The 21,615-nt window shown below is 41.9% G+C and overlaps 1 protein-coding gene across 2 annotated transcripts; it reads right to left on the bottom strand.

The window, feature by feature from the left end:
* Positions 1-284: 284 nt before the first annotated feature.
* Positions 285-14,935, bottom strand: smg6 (SMG6 nonsense mediated mRNA decay factor). 2 transcript variants are annotated; one of them, XM_041952447.1, is made up of 19 exons: positions 14,845-14,935; positions 11,078-13,478; positions 10,711-10,903; positions 10,114-10,224; positions 9,743-9,849; positions 9,226-9,304; positions 8,886-8,996; positions 8,098-8,313; positions 6,604-6,665; positions 6,322-6,467; positions 5,872-5,982; positions 5,147-5,336; positions 4,435-4,654; positions 4,080-4,256; positions 3,709-3,870; positions 3,236-3,380; positions 2,788-3,050; positions 2,555-2,636; positions 285-2,442 (listed from the first exon to the last, which is right to left on the bottom strand). In XM_041952447.1, exons 1-19 carry the CDS (start codon positions 14,933-14,935, stop codon positions 2,312-2,314), a joined length of 4,998 nt encoding a protein of 1,665 aa, XP_041808381.1. In that variant the 3' UTR covers positions 285-2,311. The 2 variants fall into 2 exon arrangements, with proteins under 2 accessions (XP_041808381.1, XP_041808382.1); XM_041952448.1 differs by having other exon boundaries at positions 5,147-5,321.
* Between the last annotated feature and the right edge of the window lie 6,680 nt (positions 14,936-21,615).

The following is a 21,615-nucleotide window of genomic DNA, read 5'->3' as shown; positions in this document are numbered from 1 at the left end:
ATTTGCATCTGGCTCTGTATGTTTCTACATTAAGATTTAAGATTAAGTCAATACGAGTATTGCGTTGCATTTGCCTTTTTCACAGCAGACATTTTGACAGGTCACAGAAGGAAAAGTACAGCTGTAAATAATAGAAGTTCAATTAGCTGCTTCACTTTCACGAGTGCTGGTACTATTCATGTCGGCTCACAGGGACTCTTGAATATAAAGTCAAAACGTATTCTTACAGTAATATCACATTCTTATTTGCACAATGAGGTAAAAACAAAAAAAAGCAATGACTTTAAAACATTTTTAATGATGAAAGATGAAAAAGTAATTGTTTTAAACTGATTATGTATTTACTATGTTTGCTCCAACAATAAAACACTGCAGCAGTGCTACTTAACACCATAGATTGTACTGAACACTAAAAGAGCACCAGAACAGGAGCTGAAAAAAGTATGAAGCCTGTCTGTGATTAACACAGATACAGAAACATCTACTGCTGACTGAAGCTGTATAAGCCAAGCTGAAAAGGTACATGACAAACACAAAACAAGGCAGCCACTTCTACATACAGTATTATTTTAAATGCATATTATCAAACTCTGATGAGTTAATCATGAATTATGTATGATGCATCACACCAGAGGACAGGTTTAGATTACATCTATTCTGAGCATCCAGACACGGTCTCAAATGCACACAGAAACAAACACTGAACAACTCAGAAACTCCTGAAGCAATGTAGCACAAGCAAAAATACAAACACAAGTACTCCCTGTGTTAAATGTTTGTTGACAATGTGCCAGCTCGGTGTTGTTTGAACACAATGGAAATTTTACAGGCTGTGATTTATGGTGGTATACATCACGCAGTTTATTTCAACTGAGTGGGTATTGGAAGTGGATGGAAGTGGATATGCGACCTTTTCTCCAGGTCACACTGTGAACAGGAAAATAGGTATTGGCAATTAAAAACATTTTATTAAAAGGTAAACTGCAGTGGTGGTATGAATTGAAAAGCACAAAAAAAACCTAGAGTGTAAAGATGAAAAGGAAATTAAGTGAATAATCACCATGGGCACTCGATAATTAAGTATCTGCAAAGTCAATGTCAAGGACCAATCCATCTCCAAACCTCGTGGCTGTCTTAAGTAGACCTTGGTCAAACACTATTTTGAAAATCTTTGTTCCATATTTGTAAGTTATGGATGGGTGGGAAGTTTATGTTACTCAATGTAGCCCAATCTGGAACTGAAAACTCACCATAAACTGAGTAGTCTTGATATTTATAATCTTACACCTTTGTTATACATCTCAAAAACAAATTAATAATTTGCACCCAGATCTGATTTTGAAAAAAAGAGCTTATGGTTCACACTGTTTTGGGGGAAACCTTGCAGATGCTTATTATCAGAGTATACAAAATGGAGAAATGGCCTCCAAGAGGGAAATAAAACTTTTTACACAAGTTCAAAAACAAGAAAAAACAACAGGAACAGAAATAAAAATGAATGTTTTTTGTTGTTGCTGACTTGTTAAAAACATTTTCTTACATTAACCTCAATGTTAGCATCAAGCTGGAGGAACAACCCAAGTTACCAAACAGGCAACAGGCACTTCCTGGGTTAGCAGGAAATACCATAGCTGCATGAAGGTGTCATGGTTGCATAAGGGGTCTTGATTAACCTTCACTACAATCAGCCACGTTTTACTGTACTGACAAAGACCCTCCAGCTGTGCTTCTCTCCACCTAGCTTTCTCTCAGCACTCATGTAGTGGCCAAAGCAGTCGAATATGACTGTGCCCTCAGAGATGTGTGGGAGTCCCAGTTATGGCCGTCATTACTGCTGTCTTTAATCAATTAAATGGCCATTAACACTCTCCCTCTCTGCCTCATGCTATCATTAGCCTCAAATTTTAATACTGCTTGCAGAGTACACTCACTAACTAGGAGTAGAGGCTCGAGACTGGACCACCACACAACTTCCACATCAAATCGCTCCATTTTTACCTCCTTTTTCCCTTCCAATCCAGCCTTCCTGAGACTTAATAAGTCTCCCTTGCCGCTTTATGGAGAAGCTCACTGATCTCAACACATAAATACACACACACACTTCATCACAAGGGGGGAAAAAGCTCATTGAAACCACCCTGCTCTCACTACATTTGCTTGTACTTAAGAGGTGGTTCTTTGCTTTCTTCATCATTTCCTCGCCCCTGTTATTGCCTCTTCTTCTTCTTCTGCTTAAGTGTGTCTTCTCTCCTTGGCTGAGTGGCAAGCAGGCTTCAGCAGTTGGGTTCCTTTGATTCCAGCTCAGCCTGGTTCAGCCCACTTTGGCCCAGCTGAGGAAAGCGGGGATGTCTCGGACTGGGACGTTGCGGGTCAAAGCTTTGACACGCAGGTTACGGTCATCTGTAAGGAGCACCACCTCCCTTTGAAGCCTCACAGTCCCATCTGTGTTTGTGCGGGGGGGTGGAGGGAGAAGCGGAGAAGAGGAGTAAGAGTTTGTCACTGTTTGCATGTGCCATGGGGACATATGAACACTGAATGAGTCAACGTTACATACTTCTCTGATCAGGCATGAAATCTTTTGCCTTGTCTTTGCAGTAGTGGAGACAGCAGGACAGAATCACATCATCATTGTTACCCTGAGGAAGAATAGAGAAGTACGTCACTGAAAAATAGTACAAACATTTGATACAAGTAATGTTCCACCAGCAGTAAACCACTTCTTGCCAGCAAAAGAAACCAAATTACCAAAAGGTAATAAAACAAACTGATAATGGAAAAAACTCTTGCCTGCTGTCCAGAGGTGTCTTCACTGCGGAAGGCAATAGACTCGAGCTGATTTCCTCTGCTTGTCAGGGCTCTGAGGTACGGTTCCCTGGCTTCAAATCCTCTCTCTAGGAAAGCCACTGCCAACCGAGCCTTTTCCTGCACGGCCCGCACATGGGTCGCACTAACATTGTAGTTGCCCCGGCTGCCACTGCTGCGCCCTCCTGACCCCATTACTCCACCAAAGGTGTCCTGGCCTTTAGCCAAGCCATCTAACTCTGTAATCACTGAGATAGAAAACACACATCACATCACGAGTAAACATAAACAAAATTCCATGTTTCTACACTAAATGCTGAACAAGTGGGCATTCTTATTTCAAACATGTCACACAAACACCCCAATTCAATTCTCTTCCATCCCTCTTACTACAGAGCAGGCTCATCATTTAATTTCTTTCTTTCAGTCTTACCAATGAGCGGCACAACTATTATGTATGTTCCACACTGAAGGAGTTTCTTCAGCCCTTCCAAGTGATCAATGAATCCATTGGTATCTGGAACCAAAAAGAGAGGCCTCACTTCCAGCTCCAACTGCCCACTTGTCTGCAGCACCGCCTGGAAAACACACACACACGCACGCACACAGAAATGAGATGCTGAAATGCTTTTGCCATTCATACAAATTAGGAACACTTCAACAGTAGCCCATAGGGGGTTTCCTTATGAATGAAAGGTGTAACTTTTTTAATGGGATTTTATCATCATAATCTGGTGTTATTTTGAAATTGAAATTTAGTAAAACTCCATTAACAACTGAAAAGGTAACTTTGGTTGTTGTTTAAGGTTGCAACTATAAAATGTAAAACAAACAGATAAATGCCCACTACAACTTACTTCCCAATTTGAATATTTGTTTTTAGGTACATATGTGTGACAGTTTTACCTGTATTTTATCCCTGCGCTTCTGTTGCTGTGCAAGTTTGTTAGCGAGGGCGTGGCGTCGTGCCTTCAGCTGTCTGATGTCATTCTCACTGTCTCCAGCCTCCTCGGCATCCTCCTCTCCTTCTGATGCGGAGAGAGAGGACTCGACTATGACGTCATCATCCTGCCAAACAGACACAGATGTGAATAAGACGCATTTTCAGAAATTTGGCTTTCACTACTTTCAACAGCCTCTCTACTTTTAGTGTTTACATACATTTTCGTAGGTAAAATTTTAAAAGAAGGAGTGTACTTAGAGATAAAAGGAACAGAGGGAGCTACATAAGTGAAGAGAAAAGGTTATTAAAGGAAAGGTAGGTGAAAGACCCTCACCTCTTTCTCTGTTAGAGAATCTTGCCTGCTCCTTGTATCCACTGAGTGGTTTGATGGAGAAGTTGCCACAGAGACATACTTGCCTCCCTTGAAGGCCAACAGAGGCTCCTCCTGTCCACACAAAGCCTCCAAAAAGTACTTCAACACCGTGACTCTCTTACAATCTGCTGCTATTGCCTGAGGAAAGAGGGTGAAGGTACATGTACATGTGAACAAGAAGAGGATGGTCAAATGTAAAATTCCACACTCTGATGACAACAGAAGAATAACGAGTATTCAGCCATTCCACGGGAGTCAAAGTATGTACCAGGGCTGCAGTGTTACAATATCATGAAATATTTAACTTTCCACTCACCATGTCAGTGTGTCTGTCTGTGTAACAGGGCTCCTGTGGTGCAGCCAGCAGTGGGACGAAGCCAGCAAGTAGCCTGTCTTCCTTTAGTTGCAGGACAGTCAACTCCTCATCTCCTTCACTTTCATCAGTGTCGACTTTGTACAGCGGCACTTCCCCGTGGTCCACACGTGCCAGCACGTTACACAGGTCAGCAAGGCACTGCCAAACATCAGGGCAGCAACTTGATAGAGAGGAGAAACCACAGGTGGTGGTGAGGAATGAGCATCTTAAAGAACTACTGTCTTGTGTGTGTGGTTTATGTAAAATTACCAGTTGAAGCCACAAGCACAACCAACACAGTAATTTAAAGTGGTTTTCAGTGAAAAACCTCTAGTAACCGACTGCCAACAACCTGTCAGCACTTAACGGCAAATTAGCAACTAGCTGCCGTGTGGTGCATTTAGCAGCTAAAGAGATATTTTCCTCAGGAGATGGTAGAGACCAAAAGAGAGTTAAAAGACAACGAATATTGGACTTGCATTCATCAGGCCACCAGAGACAAGAATTCAAACGAAGGACAATGTTGCTTCGTAACTAAATAAGTAACTGTTTGCTAGCAGGTTCCCCATATCAACCTAAAAAGGCGAAGATGTTTAAATGTTGTTTCCACAATGTGTTTCTACTGCCCTCAAGTGGCCAACATCATCAGTTATCGCAAATTTAAAGTGCTCACTCTATACTGCATGGTGGTGGGTTCCACTGGTCTGGGTGTCCCAACATCCAGTCAGACCAGACCTTGATGCTTGGTAGTAGTTCTCTAAGGTCCAAGGGGAAGGCAGAGACCCTCACCATACCCTCCAACTCCCCCCCTTTACCCTCCTTCTCTCCATCTGCCATGGGAACTGGTTCTGAAAGAGAGGCGTCTATAAAACATTTCATAATAAACAATGAAGCACAAACAACTGTAACTCCCATTATAAAGATAATAGGATGATGTTTTGAGCTGGATAAAGATGAATTAAGTCCAACGGCATCTACAAACATCAGCCCCATCAAAAACCATGTCATTTCTTAAAATTATCTTTAACATTAGTTTACTATTAGAAGGTAAAAACAGCTAAATACAGTTAAAATACACTTTAGCCATGTAACTAAAAATAGTGTATTTTCAAAAAAAGCTGACTGCATGTTCAAATACACTGTTTACTAGTTAGCTCTATGAATAATCTCCACTTCAATGTCCTTTAATTGTTCAACTGATACAGATGAAAACACCCTAATACTAATGCTGACCATAATTTCAAAGTACCTGAATTGGATTAATGTAGAACCACAACTTCAATAAATGCTGCTGATCCAATACTTAAACTGAACATCAACGTGTGGAGCTTACTCTCTGTCTCTCTCTGTCTGTGTGTGTGTGTGTGTGTGTGTGTGTGTGTGTGTGTGTGTGTGTACCTGCAGGAGTATCTCTGAGCAGTTCTGTGCAGCGCTGCACCAGCAGAGCAAACATGCCGAGGCCCAGGGCAGTGCTTTGCTCATGTAATACAGACCGCACTTCTTCTTCGCCTGACAGAGACAAGTATTCGAAACAGTATTTGAACACTATCAAAATGATCAATGACTTGATTGCAGCCCAGGCTCAATTGCATAACAAATAAACTGCATTTGAGGAGATTTAAAGTGGGTCAAAGAGCCATTGTCAACTCTGCAATGGCCAAATTCAAACATGGCAATAAGTTAACTTTTAAAACATACACAACAAATGGAATCCGTGTTAGTCATAAAATCAGTCCCTAGCCATGCATTTGCATCAATTATGAAGATTAACACAATGTGTTAAGGCTTTGAAGCAATATGTGTTATTTGATAATGATAAAAATAATGTGTGTGTGTGTGGGGCATTACCTCTGCTGTGGGCATTGTGTATGGTGAACATGTTGATAGTGATGATCTGCAGCATGTGTGTGCTGCCCAGTAGGGAAGGGCCATGCTGCAGCAGCGTCCTGAACTCCTGCAGAACACGGCTTGCCACTCCAGGGAAGGACTCCATGCTGTATAGGCAAGAACCCCACATTCATAAAATACAAAAAAAACAAGACACAAAAGCACACAAAAATAAAATTTTCAGTTTGTACAGTATTCTCATTCAGTCAAATTAAAAACTGGAATAATTGAGACATCACTCACCCCACTTTAGTGAAGAGCTTTCCATGTGCATGGAGGAAACTCAGAATGAACCTCTTATTTAGCTGGAGAAAAAAGAAGGAGACAGCCAAAAGTATTATGAATCTTTGGGCAACAGTTTTATTTAGCTACAAACCTCAGAGCACAGCACATGACAAAAAACACATGTCCTCATCAATGGACAAAACACAAGGAGAGGTTTGAAGCTGATGTCACCATTTAAATGCACCCGGGAATTTGAACAATAGGGGTGGGAGGAAATGGACTGAAAGGTTATTGAAGCTGGAAAGAGCAAAGAGGATATACATACAGATGCCTCTATCAACAGGATACACTGACAAATAGTGAACAGAGGAAGACACATTGAAGAGAGACAAAACAGATTTGTTAAAAAGACAAGAAAGTAAGTACAAAAAGCTACTTCCCACATTTTTGGGGTTATTTAAAGTTACTATTAACATAATCACTGGGGCTGCTATAGAGCATGTCAAAAAATTCCTCAGTCAAACTATGATTGATACAGTAAAGTAAACAAGAACCTGGTGGTATGGATATTATGATCATTCACTAGAAAAACACATTCCTGACTACAACAAATTATCCACTGTGTACGATTAGATTCACCACATCTTAAACCATAATTCTATCACAGAAACAAGTCACATGCATCTAACTCATAACAGGACCAGCTGATATAGTTAGTTGCCACCTGAGTGTCTCCCCTTGATGGGCTACAGGATGCATAAATCTAAGAAAACAGTACATCTCCCAGTTACCTGCTATATCTACTTCAACGTCACTTTAGTTGGTGCTGACAGAAGGTGCCCAGGAAAATATATCTAACCCATCCTGTTCTATCAAATGCCACTGTGACAACTGACAGAATACCCAGCAAACAAATGGATGGATGGATGTTTAGCAACTCCATACACATATTTGAGAAAAATATGCCTTACTACTTAATAAACAGATGGTGAGTCATTACAAGCAAAAACACAAACAAACCAAAAAAAGGGCCATATAAGAAAATATTGAAGAGGGGGTAAAGAGAGGGGTTAAAAACATCCTTGAACATATAACAGCAATGAAAACAAAAGATTAGTATACAGAAATGAGGGCCCAGGAAATACTGAAAAAGTAAAAATGAGATGACGACAGAGTGAGTAAATAAGAGTCAAAAGAAATGAACATAGAGGACACAGCCAAAGAGAGGACAAATGTAAAAGCAGAGGAAATAAATTGTATTAAAAAGGGAGAGGAAAAGAAATGCTGTATAAAACAGTGTGACATATCTACAGACATCAGTGCCTTTAAGTATTTTAGAAAAACAAACAACTACAACAAAAAACCCCATCAAGAACACCTGTTACAAAAATATGCGCGCGCACACACACACACACACACACACGTGTTTTTGAGTGCATACATGTAAAGACATATGACACGCGAGAATCTATGTACGTGTGTGTACGAGAGAGCAAAAGAAGGGGATCTTACATCACTAGCACTTAGGCTGCCCAGCTCTCCGTCCTGTTCAGAGTCTCTGCTGGATTCACTGCCTCCTCTCTGTGAGGATGTGGCTGCCACTTGTCCGCTGGGGCGAATCCAAACCTCCACACGTGCTCCATCTTCCCCTCTTCCTCTTCCTCTTACTGCTGGACCCCTGGAGCCCCCTTCATGCTCCTGCCTCCTCCTTCGCTCAAGTTGCTCGGCCTACAAGAACAACGTCTGTAATCAAGAAGCACTTGCACTGCCTAAAGTCTCAGCATAATCACAAGATTAAAGTGAACTTGACCAGCTATACTAGTAAGGTAATTAATTAAGAAAATGATTGAATTAATAAGCTAACACATCTAAGTCATTAAAATTGTCTTTATATAATACACACTAATATTTATATGAATTCAAGGTTGATGAAAAATTCAGTAAGTAATAAGTACATGTATCAAGGGCAAGAATAAATGCAAGATGAGTTATGAATCAAAATCGCAGTAGTAATACAATTATTCAGGCAGGCCAGCTACATTGACAGTTCCCTTCTTAATAACCTCTTGCGATTATACGTCTGTCAGGCCACTTCTCTTCCAACCAATAATTAATGTCCACTAACAAACCACAATGTTTTTTTTCCAAGGTTATGACTTAAAGTTTTTTTCTATGAGTGTATCAGAGTCAAAGCTGTGAACTTATGATAGAACTGAGGTGACCTTCAGAGGTTTTCGATCCAAGAAAAACAAACAAAAAAATCATCTGACACAAGTTAATGATAGAAATGTGTGTCTCGCCTTTCGCTTTGCTTCCTCAAACAGACTCATCAGGCTTTCCTTTGCAGTCAGGATGGGGTTGGAAGCGGCCAAGCTGCGCATGTAATAATAAACAGCATCTAACTTCCGTTTCTGTAAATGAGAGAGGTGGGAAGAGAGTAAGAGAAGGGAGGCATCCCACAAAGGACACACACTGGGCAGATGCAAACAGAAAATATATCTGTAGTTTTCAATCATCCTTGGGACATGCAAGGAGAAATACAATCAGTCACAAAAACAGGCTACTTAACTCCAATGATGTAATTATGCCTGCAAAGAAATAGAAATCCAACTCCAACAACATAAGTTCCATATCACTTACTGTATAGACTGCCAGCAGGGCAAGCTGGTTATATGGGCGTCCATTTTTGGGGGCAATTTGCTGGGCTTTCAGGTACCAGCTTAAAAAAAAAAAGATGTTGCCATGAGATACCATCAAAGGGACTTTGAGGAAGATTTGGCATTTGTTTTCTGCTTCTACCTTAAAATTATGACATTCTCACTAGCCAGTCATATACAGCTAGAAAGTAACTTCATCAATTATGGTGTAAAGTTTCTTGTCTTCACCAGATAGCATCTCAGGAAAAAAACACGTAGGGGAACTTTCAAAAATAATCATGACTAAAATGAAAACCTGTTGTCTGGGAGAAATTAAACAGGTGTAAAAACTGTCCCATCACAAAAGGTTAGTCCTGACCCCTTGTTGAACTTACAAGTTACCAGACTTTGACAATGTAATCTCCAGACTCATATCAAACATTTAATGCCAATACACATCCAGTACTCTTCAATGTGTATAACGAATTCCACAATACCTAGAGAATGCTCAAATTACCTACCTGCGAGCCTTGCCGTAGTTGGCCGAGTCACTCGCTTGTTCCCTGTAACGTGCAATATCTCCCTGACAAATCATGCAGCGCTGAGCACTGATAAGTGCATACTTTACCTGAAAAAGACAGAAACACAAGAAAATGTTTACAATTCACTTCAATCAAATTTCAGTTAGGACACAACTGTTAATACAATTAACAAGTAGCAAACAACTAAGATGCCATCAGCAACTACATTGTTAGTAACATAGCAATGTATTCACTGCCTGGCTCTCTCTCTCTCTCACTCACTCTCACACACACAGATTATTTGATAAATCTCTGAATTTTAAATGCACACACAAACACACAAAGACTGAAAGGAGCTCAAAGGCGTGTACCGTTTTGCGTAAAGGCCGAGCCCTGATAGCCATGCCATCCATGTAATCCTCTAATTTAAACTGGTACACTGTCTGCAGCTTCTGAAGTAGCGCATCAAAGAATAGTGCTCCCTGTGAAACACAGACAATAATCACAATGCAAGTGAAGTTACGGTGAAGAAAAAAAATGACTGAATTTTCCATCGTTACTCATCTTCAATGTATGTATGTATGCACACATACAAACTTTCCAGGTTTTCCTCTTATTCAAAATCCTATGAAAAAGTGATGAGAATTATGTGCTCTGTTACCACTACAAGAAATTAAAGCTGTAAAATTGTGTTGGACACAAATTCAAACAAACACATTGTATATTATCTAATTATATACAGTCATACTAATTCTGGGTTTGCTGATCCCAGCACTTACCCAAATTCTAAGCAAGGCTGCAACTATATATCTAATTAAGTGCCCAAATAGACTGTTATTAAGCACTTGTCTTATGTACACTGCACACAGATCTTCAACGCTAGACACACACCTTAATCTGCCTTCCTTGCAAAACCCCAATTATTTTGCGAAATCCTACTCTGTCAGAAATTCCCACACATTCCTTACCTCATCAAGCAGTGTAAGCAGCATGTTCCTAATATGTGGGGTGTTGTCATAGGTGGGGTCTTTGAGAAGCTGCCGGAAGCGTTCTATGACCTGGTAAAAGACATTCTTCCACAAAGCCTGATCCACATTCTGAGAGTCTGACAACTCGATGTCTGTCAGGATGACATGCTCATACAGCCCCAAAAGGTCAGCTCTAGAAAACACAAGGGCATAACAGGAAAATGCACTTTCAATAGGCCAACTTGATCAGTTCTGCTATTTTATTATTAATTATTCCCAGCGGCAACAAAACAAAAGAGTAAAACTTTAAACACACACACACACACAAAAATGCCATCAACACATATCCTTCCCCCCGCATCCTCACCTGAGCTGGGCCATGCGATCTAGTCCGTCAGCACTCACTCTGTCTCTGGACAGCAGGTTACTGAGCTGGAGCTCCTGTGCATCTGCAGCCCTCAGAAGCCTCCCCAGCTCCCCTCTGGCTTGTTGTTCCACCTCTTCAAATGTCATAGCGCCTCCTGCACCTGACTGGGAATAACCTGCTCCCCTGTAACTCCCACAGAACTGACCCACACCAGGGCCCGGGTACACACCGTTAGTGGGAGCCATTTGGTAGGTTCCCATATAAGGGTATGGATATCGTGGGCTAGTGGCTGTGCCAGGATTGTGTGGGTTGCTGGTTGGCATGGGGTAGCAGTAGGGGTTGTCTGAGTTTTGGAATTTGTAGTAGGCCATGGCAGCAGCCTGCTTGGATCGAAAGTGCTCACCCTGGGGGACCGGAGGACTGCCTGCTACCTCATCGTCTGTGTCCAGAAAGTGAAGTTGTCCATATCCAGTTCCAGTCTGAAGATAAACAGGCTGTTGGAGAGATGAATGCTGTGAGGATTGGGTGCTGGTAAGAGCTGGTTTCTGGTCTGGGTTATTTGGATCCCAGAGTCGTCTCACTCCTCCTCCTCTGCCTCCTCTACTCCTGGAAGCGGCTCCTCCTCTAATTCCACCAAATAGAAGCCTTTGCCCAACCTCAGGGGAATTAGAGATGTCTGTGCGGGCTGGTAGCACCAGGATACCCCCACCTCTGCCACGAGGGACCAAGCCTTGTCTGTGATGTTGTGCAACCCCACTGTTTGATGAGGTACCTGACTGTTTTTCTAGGGAAACCTTTAGGATTCCACGACCTCCACCTTTGTTTCCCTTTGGTTTATTCCTTTCTTCCCTCCGTCTCTCTGCACTTAGCTCCTCCTCTCCACCTCTTCTTCTTCTCCTTCTATCTTCTGCTATGTCACTCATCTCACTCCCTTCCAGGGATTCTGTAGATGATTCCCCGTTCGTGGTCCAGCTTTGTAAATGACTCCTTCTTCCTTCCCCTCTATTTACTATCCCCTCTCTGTTATTGTGTCTAGTCTCCAAGCGTGACCACTTGGTACTCTCTACATCCATTCCTAGTCCAGGACCATCCAAGCTGGTCACACTGCTGGCTGAGCTACTGCTGTAAGTTCGATTCCGTGAGCGTCGAATATCTGATCTGGAATAGCGTTTTGAGGTTGGTGTTGTAATGTTTGCGTTGAATTGCTTTCTATCACCTTTTTCTATGGCCCGATCTACATTTCCCTGCGTCTTACCATCTTTCTCAGCATCTCTGGACCGACTGTTGTTGTTGTTGTTATCTCCTCTTCTGCTTTCTCTGCGATTCTCTCTTCCTTTGCTTTGATGTGTCTCTATTGTCTTACCTGGTTTGTTATCCCTATCCGCTTCTGCTACTCTCTTGTCTCTTTCCTTCTCAACTTTCCCCAAGTCACTCTTTCCTTCACCACCTACTTCATCTTCTCCTCTTCGGGAATCCTGATTCCTCTCTTTTTCTTTCTCCCCTCTTCTCCTGCGGTTTCCCTTTTCCCTCTTCTTCTCTGCCTTTTCTTCTGCCTCTTTTCTTCCTCCCTCTTGACCTCTCCTTTCCTTATCAGTTGTTTCCCCTCTCCTGCAGCTGGACTCTTCAACAACTTGGCCTTTTTCTTTCACGCTGAGCTTTTCTACTTTGTTAACAATTTTCTCCACCGAAACATCAGAGGGTAATGGGGGTTTTTCCACATCTCGGCTTCCTTTCTTTCTGTTTGTCTCAATGGACAGTTTCACTTTGTCCTGTTTACCTTTTACTTCATCTTTCCCTCCCTGCCTCTGTTTAGATACTTTATTGTTCCCCTCCCTTTCCCCTGTACTCAATGGTGATTCTGGTTCAGTTTTCTGCTCATGCTTCCTTGGGGGAGGCTTATCTTGCTCTCTTCCAACACCACAGTCCTTTCCTTGAATGTTCCTCCGGCTCCCAGGTTGATAAAATTCTTGATCTGGTTTGCGGGCTTTCTTTGTTGTCTTAGCAGCTCCAGCAGGTTCCTGGTGTTCTCTGTCATTTTCAACAAATACTTTTGCTTGATTTGCTTCAGCTTTAGTCTGCGACTGGCTGCCCTTTCGACAGTTCTGAGTGTTACTACCATCACCTCTCACCCTGTCTTCTTCCCTTTTGTCAGTACCCGTTCCACTGTCTGCACATCCATGTCTCTCTAAAACTTTGTCAGACACCTCCTTTTTCTCCCTCTGTGATGGTTGATCATGCTCATATGAATCAGTGGCCAGGGGATCACTTTGAGCAGCTTCTCCCTCCTCACTGTCACGGTGACGCCGTCCATGGCCAGTTACCGACTGGTAGCGTTGCAGATCAGGACGCTTTCCTTCACGCTTCCTTTGCTGCTTGTACATGCGCTGCTCCTGTTGCTCCTCTGCAGAAAGAAAAACACATAGAAAGAAGAAATTAATATGGTGAAAAACAAAGTTGGTCATCATCACCATAGATGGAGTATGGGTATGATTAATGCTGGCCTATTCTGTTTTTCTTTTCTTATCAACACACCCCCTAAAAAGAACAAATTCATCAATGCCTTAGACTGTCTGTTAGTTTTCGACTTCCCTACCCATGACTATGGCGCTCAGACCCCAACCCATTCATTCCCACTGAGGACATAAAACTTTAAAAATTGCTCTCAAATAAACAGTTTCATTTCTAAAAAGGGCTCAATAATTACTTTTATCAGGATATCACTGTAGTTTTTAGAAAACAATACATAGACAGGAGTAAAAAGTGGATTTGCTGAGGATTATTTACAGCTGTGAGCTAGCGAAGTATTGAGGGCAGCAGAATAATGTATGTTGGATTGACTAAAAATAAGTTACAGTTCCAATGTGGAATATGTCACCAAGTGGAAATCCCAATCCCAATGGAATATGTCACCAAGTGCAATGGAGTGTCTCTTCAATCTGTTTTTAAGGAAAAGCTAGATCAGTCTGTTTTTCATGGGATTAGTCGTCACGATAAAAATAAAGAGGAAAAACAGATGTGCATATACACAAACTAATGTGACCCACTACAAATTACATTCATTATACATGAAAAAAATCAGCATCACTACTTTTTAAATTGAGTGTTCAAATAAACTGTTTATTCTCTTCAGCAAAAAAACAGTTACTTCTCTAAAGTCAACGAACTCAAATCATCTTTATTTACTAATATAGCACCTTTCAGCTAAGTGCCTCACATTGTACAACTGAAACAGACAAAAAGTAAACAATAAAAAATCGCGAGACTAAAAATTACAACTGTAAAAAAAAAACATAATGTTAAGAATGCATAATTAAAAGTCAACGTCAGAAAATAAAATAACAACCAGGGATAAACATAATGTAATAACTAAAGATAACGCTTAACGACGTCGTGAGTACAGCTCATCAGTCACAAAATCATTCAACGTTGCATGCAAATGATAACGGCACATCAGTTGTACTAATGTACTCAAAAGTATCGGAAGAAAATAGAGGAAACGGCGCGAAAACTATTAAAAACGGGATTAATTCGTGACAACAGTCGCACACACACAGTCGTGTCGTTACGGTTGAGGGGGGCGTTTAAAACGGAACGCGCGAGAGCAAAGAATGTACAGGTAGATAGCTTGCTAGCTAACAACATTAGCTGGTTACAAACTTAGCAACTCCGTATGCTACTTTCAGCTAACTTGGGATACTTCTTCGCTTCAAGTTAGTGACTTTTTCACGAATGTGTTCCTTTCAGGCACCTAGTCCACTTCGTCTCACCTTTCTGAAAGTCCGTAATATTGATTGAATTCGACGCTTCAGCACGGAGTTCCGCAGCTGAGATTCGCACTCGGTCCAGTTCGTTCGCCATCTTTGCTTTCACTAAAACAAACACAACAAGTATGGTGGCTCAGCTGGATCAAACATATTCACCGGGTGACGTTAGAGCAAAGGCAGTCGGGTAATGTAGTATGGTTCGCTTTCAACGCAATATATTTATTGATGCATTTTATTTACTTAGGTAAAAATAGCAACATCAGAATTATTAAATATTTCATAACAAGTAAAAGTCCCACATTCAAGATTTCAGTACTATATCACTATTTCAGTACTATAAGACAACAACAAATTTCACCTTTTAAGACAGCTGAAGAACGAAAAAAATATTAATGTTTTACAGAACAAAGAATATATATTTTTTGTTTATTGCATTTATAAATGTATTTTTCATTGCTGCTCTTAATCTTTATTTTTTTTAGGTTGTTCAACTGAATGTTGTTTTGTTGTAATAACTTACAACAACTTTTGTGTTATGTCAAGCTCTTGTTATCCTTATCACTATTTACTATACTATGTAAGATATTATTGCAACTTTTTCACAATGGTATGAATTATGTGCTGCCCATTCTCCCTGAGCAGATTAACAAATACGCACAACATCTTTCCACAAAACCTGTTGATGCAGACATACATATGTTATCTTGCAAGTGTGTTTGATAATGATTGCACAAAGTTGCCCAATCTTACACCAGGCAAAATATAGTGTAAATATTACCTTTTCATTTAAACTCATGGTTCATTTTAAACGACTTGAGTCTATAATTTCTAGAAACACTTTCTATTACATTTTGACAAAATTCTAAAACGTGTAGTTATGTAATTATTACGTAGGCCTTGACCTAAATTTGAGGCCTGGATAAGGGGGCTTAAAGGTCTGCACATTATATAAAGAAGCAGACAGATATCCTATATACATACACACCCGCAATTCTACACAATAGCCACTAGATGTCAGGAATGATTACTTATTCTCATTTCTAGCTCAACTGTCCTGTTGTCCAACCTTCTTTGGATTGGCCCAGCAACAAACTTTGTCTCATCTACTTTTTGTTTTCCATCAAAGTAATTTATATTAATGTGGTTTAACATCTCCTCCCAGTTGCATCTTTTTTCTTCTCCTGTCTCCATTCATGACTTTGATGTGAACTGACAAATTGCATGAGGACATGTGGAGGGAAACTGCAGAAACAAATGACAGAAACATACACAGAAAGACTGGCTGGTTCACGTGTGTGTGTGTGTGTGTGTGTGTGTGTGTGTGTGTGTGTGTGTGTGTGTGTGCGGGCCCGCACGCGCGTCTGTGTGTGTATGAGCATATTAGGTGGGGTAACTGGAGAATTCATGCAGACATCACTGGTGTGGCTGATGCTAGAGTAAACAGCTTCATTTCCCTAGCAACACCAAATTAAAGGGCCAGAGTCTCTTGTCCTTCCTACAGATCTCCCACACATGATTCTTCATCCAGAGCCAAACCTCGTCTTTGTCCACACACACGTTCCTTCATCATGTCACTAAATTATTCATCCAAGGTGCTTGGCTCACTTCTTTAGCATAGTAATCAGGAACGTCACCACATACTTACTGTATATGTGCGTAGATTACTTCTCACAGTATTAGAAGTTACTTCCGTCGATCTCAGCTGTACCACCAAATCATAAAGCAGGCAGGCAGCAGGGAGAGGAAATACAGGCAGCAAGAATCTAGCTAATTACACACATCTATAGACCACACATTTATTTATTACATTTTCTTTCCAAAGTGTTTTAATAGATTTTTTTATCGATTTTATTAATGAATTTTAAATTTTATGTAAAGTACATGAAAGAAAGGTGCCATACAAATAAAGCTTAAACTAAGATGACATAATTTTGATTATTTGCATAATGTATCATTATTATTATCATAATTACTATTATCATTATTATCCTCTCATATCCTCTCATTCCCGTTATTAACTCTTTCTCTGTTTTTCATTTTGTTATTACAGTTATTTCTATGAGGCATAAATAACGTATGTGAATGCAGAAAACTGTTGTGATGTAGTGCTAACAGTGTCTCTTGATGAAGCCCCGGCACACCAAGGGTTGTAGAATGTTTCGTGTCTGCAGTGGAGAGGTGTGTGAGAGAGGGAGGGGGGCTGCCGGAAGTAGTGGGCGTGTGTCTCCCTCTGTGTGTGTGTGTGTTTGAGAGAGAGAGAGAGTCTGTAAGTGTGTGTGCGCCTCCGTGCGTGTGTGTATGTGTGCAGAGTTCTGATTGTCAGTGCTGCACCACAGTGCAGGTGGAGCAATGCAGGATGATAAGAGACACAGAAGGACAGAGGGGGGGAGGTAGGGAGTTAGTGAGGGAGACGGAGAGAAAGAGGAAGCGAGGGAGAGAGGTGAGGAGGCATGATGCAGGAGGAGAGGAGAGACTGTGAATACAGATGAGAAAAAGCGGGGGAAGCGGAGTTTTGCAGGTGAATTTCTGACACCAGGGGGTTTCTCCAGCCCAATCGTATCTCGATCTCTCCTGCCCCCATCTCATTTTCTCTCTCTCCCTCTCTCTTTCCGTCTATCTCTCTGTCTCCCCCCACTGGGACACTGGGAGGTGGGAGGAGATGACTTTTAGAGATGACTGGAGTGGAGGAGGAGGAGGAGGACAGATGGGGGAATACAGTCAGCAGAGAAAGGTGGAGACGAGAGCGGGACACTGGTTGAGGCTGGAGCTGAATGAAAATGCTGGGGTTGAAAAACGGGTAACAAATAAAAGAGAATGAAAATGGCAGGGGGATGAAAGTGTGACGACTGAAATGGGATCCACATCTCAAGTAGAGAGAGAGACAGAAATGAAAGACGGCGTGTGTGTGTGTGTGTGTGAGTGTGTGTGTGTGTGTGTGTGTAGGAGAGACAGACAGAAAGACACAGAAAAAGAGAGTCTGAGGCCAGAGGCTTGCGTGACGCATATTTGCTGGCACTAGATGTTTGGAGTATATCCATTTCAACTGTTTTTAAATGTATAATTCACAAAAAAGAGGGAGTGAGGGAAGGAATGAGCTAAAAGACGGTGTGAGATGGAGTACATGGAGCGGTGTGTCAGCGCAGAGAGCCGAGCTGGAAATACAGAGAAGTCCGATTGCAACAGTGGAAGCCTTTGACTGCATTTCATGACCTCATTGCATGAAAGTTTTATTAAATACATCAATCAAAGAACAAAGCTACAGTATATGTCATTACTCCTGACTGTGCTGTGCATAAACAACACCACACCTAGAACCCTCAATGAACAGGGTTCCCCTTATTTCTCCTTTTAGCTTCAGGGTTGCTAAAATCATCTTATTCCACAGTATCTGTCGAGTCTGACTCAAGCTGAGTAAAATATTCAAAACCCAAATGTTTTTAATGCCTGCACTTTCCATCAATATTTCTCATGATGCATCTCCCCCCAAAATTCAGCCTGACATATGTGGTGTCTTTTAAAACTTTGGTTGTAATCAGTACAAAGTTCAGTGTGTTTGAAGAATGTTTGGCTGCAGGCAAGAAGTACAAGGGTAGCCTCCAGTATTAAGGTGCCACCATCTGGAACCAGTTAGACAGGCTTATATTGGAACGCACTAGTCTACAGGCTTTTAACCGTTGTTATAACTGTTTTTTCATGTAATGTATCATCACTCCCTAGAAAGCAGCGTTCACATTTTGAGTTTGTAAGGACATCTGTCATCTGATTTTGATGCATACACTCACATGGAAGTCCCTGCTTCGTTATCACCAGGCTATGTATGTGCAGTATATACAATATTAGGGCACGGCGTGGGCCTTGACACATAAACATAAACACATATGCCACTTCAAATATTCCGGGTGATCTGTGCTAAAAGTTCCTACGATCCCCGTGCTGAACTCTTGCGATCGGATGCACTCGCTCGCTCTAACACTGACACCCTCCTCCAACACATACACAAATGACTGCCCACGCTTGCACGCACACAAACACACACACGCAGCTGGCATTGCATGTTAATTCCATTCAGCATATGACTTTGGCATAATGTTGTGAAGTTCTGCGTGAGTCACTGTTGGAGTTACAGCAGATGAGAAGAGATGGCGTATGACTTTGCAAAAGGACAGCCCGTCAAGGCATCCCTTGCTCTGCAAATGTAATGAAATCACGGTAATAATCTCGTCATGCCATCTCAGGTAAGTCAATTCCGCTGCAGCCATTTAATTGGCTCCAGTGGATGAGGAACACATATCACAGAGGAAGCACATGCGCCGTTACATGTTTCGTCCTCCCCCTCCGTCACATGACATTAAAAAGACACACATATTCAAAGTTTCTGAGAAGATACGGGTTCACAGTATCTGTCAGCTTAGGTGGGTGTGTGTATGTGTGTGGGGGTGGATGTGGAGTTGCTGTTGTGTGCGAGTGTGGGTTTGCGATCTCACAAATCTTGTAGGCAAGAAGAGCACGGAGACAGTGGAGGGAACGACGTGGGAGCGAGAGGGGTTTCACTAATGTACACCCACTCTTTCCAAACCTCCGTCTCACTCCTCCACACACCCCCACCACCACCACACACACACACACCCCCACCACCACCACACACACACACACTCCTCCTCAGCTCTCCTTTGACAGAATCCTCATTACAGGCACGTTTTGGCAGCACATAGCCTTCCTCCTCCTCCTCCTCCTCCTCTCCCTCCCTGTCTCCATCCCTCCGCTCCTCTCTCTCTCTCTGTTTCATTTGCTCATTCTCTCTCGCCCTGCTCATTGCGTTCGAGCCAGCTTGGCAATCAAAGGGAGAGAAAACACAAATGAGAGCGGAGGGGTGGGAGTGGGGGGTGGGGGGGAGGGGGGAGAGAGGAGGCTCACTGGGATTTCAGTATGAGTCAGAATGGGAGAAGGGGAGGTGGGAAGGCAAGGTAGGCGGTGGTGAGGAGAGAGGAGTGCATGGGAGGGATGAGGCTTTTTTTTTCTTTCTCTCTCTCTTATCTGACTGCATTCTCTGTTTGGAATACAGATGAGGAGATAAAAAGAAAGCCAACAACTGGGCATGACAGACAGATGAGAGGTTTAAACAGGAAATAATCTGCATCCTGATTCACAGTCAAGCTTCCACATAGAAGCTGTACACTGGATATGAGCTGAAGGCGGCCGGCCCGTGGGATAATCACTTGGTGTCAAAGCAAAAGGCAAAAGGTTAACAAAGTGAATACATAATCAGCATGACGAAATTAAAAATGCTGATAAGATGAGATAAAGAACACGATGCTGTAGCAGCGTGTGTGTTTATGGCGCTGTGGGGCCAGCAATGGGAGGGAGTGTAAGATTAAGAAGGGCGTAAGTGAGGAACTATTTCATTCACACTATTTCAAACATTCAGCCACCCCCCCCCCACCCCCCCCCCACACACACACACACTTGCATATTCATGTGGGGTGTAGTATGACGAAATTGGATTGTGTACGCTTGTGTACACACACTTGCACAATGCTTACCCTCTGCCGCACGTCAGCACATTTATATTGCTGTTTGGCTGCAGTAAGTGGAGATCTGAGGCCCAAGGCTGAGAGATTCACGCTCCTCCTCCTCTGAAATAATTTCTGAGACGAGTTTACTCTGAACGTAAGACCGAAATGCAATAACAGAGTGAATGACATCTAATGTTGTACTTGCCTCTGTGGGTGTATTGTTGTCCTGATTTCTTACCATGTTGGAAGGATGGAACTGTTTTCTGTTAAGTGATAAGCACACACCCCAGTAGGCTGCCTCTAGTTGGGATGTGAATGTAGATTTTAAAGTCATGGCCGGAGTGAGCAGCAGTCAATGCATTTATTCATATTGCGTCATCATTCAACCGTAAATACAAGCAAAGGATCGCAGATCCCTTCGGTTAGGCACACAGAACGGCAAACTATGTTCATACATCTCATTAATTGGGTTAAAATCATCAATCAATTTCATACATTCCACAAAAAGATGTTCACATTTAAATGAGCATCTGTATTCTTGACCTTATTATTGTAGTACAGTGTAAAGTGTGTCAGTTATGCAACAATTCGACCTCTCACGTGTTTGAAATATGTTTAAACTGCCCATAATCTAAGCCATTAAAGAACGTAACCCCCAAGATGGTTCGAACTATCCACTATCCAAGTCTCAAGATCCAGACAGGAAACAATGAGAGAGGGGTATCAGACAGGAGACATTATGATTAATGGTATGCACCTTTAGCACTGGGCCACCAGGATGTTCCACATGTCTCTGCATTTAATAAGATTAATTTCAAGTCAGAGTGCTGAAGGTGCTTTGTCCTTAAATAGCAACCAAACCCTCCACCTGCCATCAGGTGTACCTTCTCGGGGCCAGTCCATTGATATTTCATTAATGATTAGAGTTTTTGACTTAGATATTACTGCTCTTTTTGTAAGATTGTAAGGTTTCCGCCATATCAATTAGAAAATGTCCTCATCCTGCAAACAGAAAGTGACAGACTGTGGTAAGATGTTCTCAAGGTTTAGCTTTTGACCACATCCCATGAACTTTGGTCACTTGATAATAGGTGATGGTATATGGGGAGAGACTGTCGCCCCTGTTTGTTCAAGGATGATCTCTATGTTGAATGTGAGCGGCCTCCTTCATCTTTTTCCAGCCATCCATTGAATGTGATCAACAACTTTGTGGGATATGTTTGAGACCTCTGAGAAAAGCAAAGTAAATAAAGGAAACTTG

The sequence above is a fragment of the Chelmon rostratus genome, chromosome 14 (assembly GCF_017976325.1).
Source record: "Chelmon rostratus isolate fCheRos1 chromosome 14, fCheRos1.pri, whole genome shotgun sequence".
NCBI lineage: Eukaryota > Metazoa > Chordata > Actinopteri > Chaetodontiformes > Chaetodontidae > Chelmon > Chelmon rostratus.
This window is presented reverse-complemented; position numbering and strand designations above follow the sequence as displayed.

Excerpts from the sequence above, each read along its gene's own strand:
- smg6 (XM_041952447.1), bottom strand. The coding sequence starts at position 14,935 with ATGGCGAACGAACTGGACCGAGTGCGAATCTCAGCTGCGGAACTCCGT. Across the intron at positions 10,225-10,710 it reads TGCTTACACTGCTTGATGAG|GGAGCACTATTCTTTGATGC; the intron begins GTAAGGAATGTG and ends TGTGTTTCACAG. Across the intron at positions 4,257-4,434 it reads CAGACAGACACACTGACATG|GCAATAGCAGCAGATTGTAA; the intron begins GTGAGTGGAAAG and ends CTCTTTCCTCAG.